Consider the following 8,365-nt stretch of genomic DNA (forward strand, 5'->3'; position numbering starts at 1 on the left):
GTGGGATCGACCTCACTCATGTGAGTTATTATTACTTGATGCGACCCGGTCCACTTGCCGGTGAGTTTTGTGTTGGATCGTTTTTCACACATCATTCACCCCTAACTTTTGCTAATAGCGCCAAATTCTGATCCCTTAGATCTTTAAAACCTAGTCCACCTTTCAATTTCGGTCTTGTCATAGTATCCCAAAACCCATGCCATTTTTTGCTCTATACCTTTTTGACCCCACTAAAACTGGGAGAGTATGTTGTGAATCTCCCTAATTAAAGTGTCAGAAAGATGAAAACATGATAATGAATAAATTGGGATAGCCTCCCTAATAGCTTTGATTAGAATGCCTACAGAGGAGAGAAGTTTTCTTTTCCACCTTTGAACTCGTTTCCTCACCTTGTCCTTGATTTCTTTGAATGTGGCCTTTTTTTATTTTTGGATTGTAGATGAAAGACTCAAATATTTATCCTGTGCACCAATATGAGCAATTTTCAATTTTTGAGCCAGTAGTGATCGAGTAGCAGGAGGAGTATTATTACTAAAGAATAGAGCTGATTTATGTAAATTAACTTTTTGGCCACTGAACCCCTCGTATGACTGAAGAAAACTGAGAATATTTTCACAACTGTTTTCTGATGCTTTGTAAAAAAGGATTATGTCATCCGCAAACAATAAATGGTTAACAATAGGACATCTTCGGTTGATCTGAATACCTTCAATGAGATTGTTTTGCTCTACCTTGTTTAGCAAAAAGAATAATCCTTTTGCACAGAAAAAAAAAGATAGAAAGATAGTGGGTCTCCTTGATAGATACCTCTATTTAGTTTAAAAAAATCAAAAGGTTGACCTTCAACAATGACAGAGTAAGAAACTGTAGTCACCACCTTCTATTTCCAACCAATACACCTAGATTCAAATCTCAGTTTCTCCAAAATGAACCAAAGGAAATGCCACTCAACACGATCATAGGCTTTGCTCATTCCAATTGAACAGCCATTTCAGTCGATAGACCCCTCTTCTTTGTCTTTAGATAGTATATACATTCATGAGCAATTAGGACATTGTCTGAAATCAATCTACCCTTAATAGAGGCACTCTGATTAGGGCTAATCAACGAAGTCATAAATTCTTGTAACCGATGGACTAGTACTTTAGATATAATCTTATACACAATTAAGGAAAGGCTGATGGGTCTAACCTGTGCCATATCCTTTGCATCAGGAATCTTAGGAATGAGACAGATTTGTGTATAGTTGAAGCTCTTGAGTAGTCTATCACTGACAAAGAAACTGTGGACAACCTTAAAAACATCCTCCCCTATTAAACTCCAATAGAATTGAAAGAATTTAGTCGTAAATCCATCAACACCAGGGGCGCTCTAAGGGTGAACACTAAAGACCACACGTTTTACCTCATCGAAACTATCCGGTCTAGTTAATTTTCTGTTCATGGTTGCTGAAACTTTAGTTTCAAAATCTTCAAATGCATGTGCCGGATTAGCTTGGTCAATAAATACCAAGATATCCTTGAAGTATGTTTCAACTACTTGTGCAATTTTCTCACAGGTGGCAGCATCATTCTTTTCTAATTTCCAAATTTTATTTCTCCGGATTCTAGATTGGAATGATTAGTGAAAGAAACTTGTATTTTTATCCCCTACTTTTAGCCACTTTACACGAGATTTTTCCCTCCAATAGCTTTCTTCCCTAGAGTAAGCATCCTCAATTTTATTTTTGAAGACTTCAATCTGTTCTCCTCCTATAATACCCTCCTCTCTGAAAATTTCAAGCTGAGATGTGAGCTTACAAGTGTCTTTCTTCCAATTAAATTTGTTATGTTGCTGCCATTGAATAATACAGTGCCTACAATGCTCCAATTTTTTAGCCAAAACAAACATTGTTGAGCCATCCACCTATTTCTTCCAAACTTCAGTAATAATTACCCGAATTTCTTCTAAATCATACCACCTCCCCTAAAACTTAAACCTCAGTTTAGATTTTTCCATGACTAGATTTGTATCAAGGAGGATAGACGTATGATTGAACCGTTTTCTACGAGTCGAGACAGCAAGGCTGACGGAAAACTATCCATGCGCTCACCGTTTGCAAGTGCATGGTCAAGTCGCTTCCTGATCTGGTCCTGCCCTCGTCGCTTATTAGTCCAGGTAAATCTTCTTCCAATCATACCCAAATCCTTCAGTCGACCACCATCAATAAAATTCATAAATTCAGAAATAGATGAAACTGATTTTAATCCCCCTCATTCTTTCTCGTCGAGGCTCATTATAACATTAAAATTATCCATAATTAAAACATTTTCAAGAAAACGTTGTACAAAAGAAGAAAGTTCTATATATTGGATAAATTGAATCTCATCCAAGCTATTTAAATGTACCCTAATGAACTCCTAAGAACAATTCAAAGCAAAATTAGTTATCATAGTAGCTATGAAAACTCTTTTTTAACAAGAATCTCAACTGTTGTACTCTCCTTACACCCTCCTTACGTACTAAAGCCAATCCACCAATGACCAAATTTTAACTTACTTTTTATCAGACGAAATTGATTTTGTTTCATATATAAACACAATCTCGAGAAAATAAAATTGACATATCTTAAGAGATTATGAACTATTAGGGATCTCTCAAATCCCGACAATTCCATAAAAAAAACTCATAGCGGAAGAAATAAAGAAAGAAATTGACAAAAATCAAACATTAACCAAACCGGCACAGGAACTCCTTTGGAAAAAACGCTAGTAGAACAATTTAACCTAGACAGCCAGGTGAAAAGTATAGTTGTACGCAAATCAACTAGCAAGTATATTGGACCCTATTTAGCTTGGGAGCATGATATTTCAATTTTGATACACAACACCACAAATTAAAAAAATAAAATAACACATTTTGGCTTTTCAGTTTGAGTGGCACCAATACCTAACTCAACAAGTGCTGCACTATTAATTAGTAACAGATGTACAAAAATTACAAGCACTACAGTATTAATAACAAATCTTTGCATTCTTGGATGAAAACAAAGCATTCGGAATAACTAGTTCTTTAATCTCAGTGCCCTCCTGGGTTCCTATTCCATGACAAATACGATGGATCTCCAAGTTGCCTACATATGCAGATACATAGGTTAGGGTCAACATTTAAAAATTAAAACTGCACATTAATTCATCTAATCTAATAAATAACTAAAAAGCTAACGGGTATGAATTTTGACTTGTACAACGGATACATACCCAAATAGATGAAACAACTGAACAAGGAATTAATCGTGCAAAATTGTCAGGGCATTTTAATAGACCGCACGACTTTTTAATTAATACAACTTCTAAACATAGTTTTTTCATCACTAATCACTAGAGGTTTTTCCTTTTGCGGACTGGAAATGATGATTTTTTCTTCCCTTCTTTCCACAAGTCAGAGGACTTATTCCCATCGAAGAAAATAGAAAGCGCAGAAAATTTGCAACACCTTACCATACAAGTCACTAAAACATTACATAGGTTCCATGTATTCACCAGTTACAGTGTTAGAAGAAAGTGGTTGAAGTTAAATGCTAAAACCTAATAGTAATATTCTGCATCTGTCAGTAGGGAACCACTAGACAAACGCATTACCAGGGATTTGTGAAACACTATCGCATGCAATGATTAGATGCATCTAACATCATTTTGGCAAAAACGTGTAAGAAATCAAGCAAGAAAATAAGAAAGCCCATGTCACCCCATAAACAACCCTTTCTTGAAAGTAACTTTAATTCCATGGCCAAAAGTAGCTGAGAAATTCAAATATTACCTTGGCTTGACAAAGTAGATAATGGTGAAGGCCATAGCCAAAAAGAAGCACAATCCTCCAACAGTGAGATAAGCAATGCCAAGGAAGTCATTCTTCCCACCCAACCAACCGGTGGTTGACAGTACGAGCTTTTTCTTGCCACTAAAGCTGTAAGTGTTGTAGTTATTTTTCAGTATCACACTAATTGTATCACCTTCATTCAGATCCACCTCTATCTTGCCATACAACTTCCTGAAAGTTGGAAGTGCAGCAGTTCGCATCCAAACAATAAGATCCTCCTGCTGACTCAGCTGCTCATAAAAGAATAAGGGTGAGCCATATATCTCATACATGCACTGATAGTTATTGCTAACAGCAAACTTACATAAGATGACAATTAGAATATAATAGTTACTGAAATGAAAGAGAAGTATATTCAGTCTGAAATACAGATTTGAGTGATGTGACAACACAACTCCAACGACAATCTACAATCTATATATGGGGTTGCCTTACTTTAGTGATGCAAATATTATAACTATATTCAACCTCTTCAGCGGCTTATTGCATATTTCGCAGTTATAATTTACCAAATTCGTATTAAACCTTGTTCCATTTTAACGAAATAAATTAAAAATTGTGGAATAGCAGGATTGGTAGAACTAATATTAACAGTAAGTTGTAATTGTATCATCAATATATTATCCATAATTTTTTTAAAAAGTTGTGTAAATTTTAAAATCAATTATTATTTAGAGTAAACCCCAAAATGATCCTTAAAAGAATTTTGCATTGGACAAATAAGCGCCTGAAAAAATGACAGGAGTTGGTCCCTAAACTTTTTAAGAATCAAACATATTTGTCCCTAATAAAAATAAAAGGATAAATTAGTCCAATGCAAAATTCCTTAAAGACCATTTTTGGGAGTTTTCTCTTTAATTTATTTGTTGAAAAAATAAACTTAAATTAAGAGACAATAAATGTGTTGGTGGTTTACAGCAGTTGATGTGTAGTTTTAAAGTGAATGTAATATGTATAAATATTAATTATAAATGCTTATGGAACTCAATTTATTTCAATTTATATACTTTGGAGAGAAATATTTATCAAAGACAATCCTCTTTGTGGATGCAATGTAAAGATGCAAGTTTAACACAAACCTCTCAGTGTGTGTGTGTGCTTAATTCAATCAAAACATGACTTCACATAAATACTTACTGGTATGGAATCATTGAGCCGTGCACCACCAATAATAGAACCATTTTGGAAATTTTTAGGAAAAACATCTTTTCCAAATTTATGATCCCTATCACTCTTCCAGGAAATGCCTTTCTTGTTCACTGTCAAATTTTTGTTGTTACGGGAGAAGATGTATGTGTCATTGAATAAACTCCAAGCTATAAGACCACAAGGTACAATTGGCTTTCCATTTGCCATATCTTCCGGCTTACAACCACTTGTTGAGTCCCATTTCTCGCTATCTCTCAACTGCTCATCATTTCGGCTCTTAACATACCTGAATTATAGAGAAACATGGTAATTATTTGTAATAAACAATCCTGCATAATAAACTGTATGCATTAAATTCAAATTAACCACCGAGACATAAAAACCAAACATAGAAACAAATGAAGAGATAAGATGAATGCATGAAAGATGAAGGTACAAGTAGCAATCCCTCCTAAAATCCCATCCCATACGAAAAATTATATGTTATCTCCAATAGTTCTCCAAAGTTCCAAGAGATGGATAACAGAATCCATGTTACAATCAAACAATTTATGATAACACTTTCTTACCGTAAAAGAATATTTCAGTCAGTTAAACATTTTTTTTTTTCTAATTAAAGAATAATTTCTTTGGTGACAAAGAATATAGCTGGTACATGAACTTCATACCAGTTGTCAAACCATTTGTTCTTTCATTATAACTTTATTGTGCACATGTAGACTTATACCTCTTATAACTTAGGGCAGACAACTAAATTCTATTAGTATGAAGTAAAAGTTTAAATCGTATTGCTATTTGACAATGACCAAAATGCTACCCATAGTTCCTACAATTGCATATGTGACCTGTGGCACAGATAATACTTGAAAACAAACCAAGATATGAGCAATACGAATAAAGGAAAAATGATTATTAATATTACCGACGATGATTCTGGTAGAAGTTGTCAAGCTGGTAGTAAACATGAATAGGTGATTTCATATGCTTGTGAACCTATTATAAGAGCAAAGTTTAAGAAAGATGATATCAGCATGATAAGAACTCAGTTAATTATCAATAATGGGAACATAGAAACAATAATAATAAGAAATGAATAAGACAAATTGGTGTCATGGAGACTTACATTTAGTGTTATGTTGCATGTTTTATCTGCAGAAGGATTCTGAATGTAGGCTACCTTGTCTGAAGAATTTGACTGCGGTATGCACTCTGCATCATACCTATGAATAATTTCAACAACCTAATAAATCCAAGGAAAGGAAGGTAAGTACCATGAAGATACAACTTCAGAATACATTAAAAACATTATGTCATTCAATCAAACCTTTCGTGAAGCAAGTAGCGAAGCAACTCCAACTGGAACAAATACAACACTAACAAGCAAGAATACGGAAATAACCTGCAGGGGAGAGCTTAAATTAAGTTTCTACAAAATAAATAGTGACTTGAGATGCATGTAGATTTACACATATAATCATGAGACTAGCAATGTGTAAACACGAAACAGGTAGTCTTACAGCTCGTGGCGTAAGAATCGGCTTGCAAGCAGGAAGTTCTTGCTGCGTAAACTTCGAATCTGTAAGATAATAAATTTCCACGGAGAAATGTTGTCAGTTTAGTCTTCTGCCAGTACCCAAAGGGACAAACCACAAAAGCAATTCACTAAATCAGAAAAGACCAACTACGAAACTGCATAGAACTCCTTGATTAAGCCAAAACAAGGACGAACAGCATGAAAAACACTAGTCAACAGAAATACCAACTCTAGAAACAACGTTTTCAAAAACTCAGGTCTATATTTCTGTTTAAAATTATTTTTGATCCTCTATTAATGTAAAAGACAAACATTTGATCATATATTGCCATATCAGGCATAAGGATTTGCCTCTCCCTCATATAACAGTATAAGGTTTGATGGATGACAGTGCGTCAAAATTTATCACCTTCATATAAACCATTAAATTTCATAGAAACAACTACTACAAGAGATAACTAACTCTATGTAGGTATTATTTTGAACTAAATTTTAACACAGGAAAACCACCAAACAAAACATACAAACCCTTCAGAAATGAACCGCAACCACAAGAAAACCCACTAACCCAGTATCCATTCCCTACCCAACGTACACAATTTAAAAAACCCCAAAATTTTCTTCTTATTTTATAACAAAAAAAATAATTTATTTGCATGATAAACCAACAATTTCAACAAGGAAATAAAAAAAAAAACCAAGTGTCACTGAAAATTGAGCTGAAAATGGGTAAAAGGAAAGAAGAAAAACAAAGATTGAGGAAAGAGAAGAGTAAAATTACACTTAGGTCGCTTGGTGTTTCTTCTTGCAGCTGTGGAATCAGCGGATCCAAAAGCCGCTGCGCTCGAAGATGACATTTCCCGAATGAGAATCGGAATCGGTCAAAAACAAGACCTTTTTAGGGATTCAATTGAATTGAAAGTGAAAAACCCTCGGAACAGGAAATTGGGGGAAAAGCGAGCGATTGATTGATTGCGGAGGAGAACAGAGGGATCAGCTTTTCGTTTCTGGCTTTAATAGAAAGATGGTAAGGGTCGTAGAAGAACGCGTGAAATGGAAGAGGAAACAGAGAAGAAAGTGAAGAAGAAGAAGAAGAAGGGTGCCGCCAAGGGAGGAAGAGTCAAAACTCAAAAGGAAATACGAGAAGAGTTCAACGATACAACTGAGGAGTTTTATCAGTTGCACACGCCTTCAATAATCAAATATGATGGGAAAGTCTTGTCTTAATATTTTTTAAGAAGTAAAACTTTCTAGAAAAGCCCAACGACCTTACAGATAGCAAATTTTCCAATAGCATAATATCATTGTTATAAATAGGCGACGTGTTTTGTTGTCAATATGCATGCCTTTTTTTTTTCTCAAAAATTAAAAAAGTAACTTTTTTACTAATTGTTAATAATTTTATTTATACTAATTATAATTATTCTAATATAATTATTAATCATACATAATTAATATTTATATAATATTTATATTAATGAATTATATGTATATATATTAATAGCATATGCATTGGTATTAATTTCTATATATGTGTGTAAGACTAAATGTTATATAAAATATTTCTTTTATCATTTATGAGTTTAGATTTTAGCATAGTTGTCATAACTAAATTAGTAATTAAATCAATTAAACTATTGATTCATTAGTTTATTAGTTTAATTGGTAGGTTATTAGTTGAATAAATTGATTCGATTTTACATAAATAAAAATATAAAATATTTAAAAATTTAAAATATATATCTTCACTCATATTTTAATAATAATCAAATTTTAATAAATTATAATTAATAAATTATAATTCGATTATTATTAAATAATTAT

At 33.4% G+C, this 8,365-nt stretch overlaps 1 protein-coding gene across 1 annotated transcript; it reads right to left on the minus strand.

Moving 5' to 3' along the window:
• Nucleotides 1-2,790: 2,790 nt before the first annotated feature.
• Nucleotides 2,791-7,830, minus strand: LOC107613147 (ALA-interacting subunit 3). The gene is made up of 8 exons (XM_016315005.3): nt 7,323-7,830; nt 6,525-6,583; nt 6,332-6,406; nt 6,131-6,247; nt 5,930-6,000; nt 4,996-5,293; nt 3,799-4,088; nt 2,791-3,112 (listed from the first exon to the last, which is right to left on the minus strand). Exons 1-8 carry the CDS (start codon nt 7,396-7,398, stop codon nt 3,058-3,060), a joined length of 1,041 nt encoding a protein of 346 aa, XP_016170491.1. The 5' UTR covers nt 7,399-7,830; the 3' UTR covers nt 2,791-3,057.
• Nucleotides 7,831-8,365: the final 535 nt, after the last annotated feature.

The sequence above is a fragment of the Arachis ipaensis genome, chromosome B8 (assembly GCF_059453495.1).
Source record: "Arachis ipaensis isolate K30076 ecotype BB chromosome B8, ASM5945349v1, whole genome shotgun sequence".
NCBI lineage: Eukaryota > Viridiplantae > Streptophyta > Magnoliopsida > Fabales > Fabaceae > Arachis > Arachis ipaensis.

Coding starts and splice junctions, on each gene's coding strand:
- LOC107613147 (XM_016315005.3), bottom strand. CDS start 7,398: ATGTCATCTTCGAGCGCAGCGGCTTTTGGATCCGCTGATTCCACAGCT. Junction 6,248..6,331: donor CGCTACTTGCTTCACGAAAG/GTTTGATTGAAT, acceptor TGGATTTATTAG/GTTGTTGAAATTATTCATAG. Junction 6,001..6,130: donor CATGCAACATAACACTAAAT/GTAAGTCTCCAT, acceptor CTCTTATAATAG/GTTCACAAGCATATGAAATC.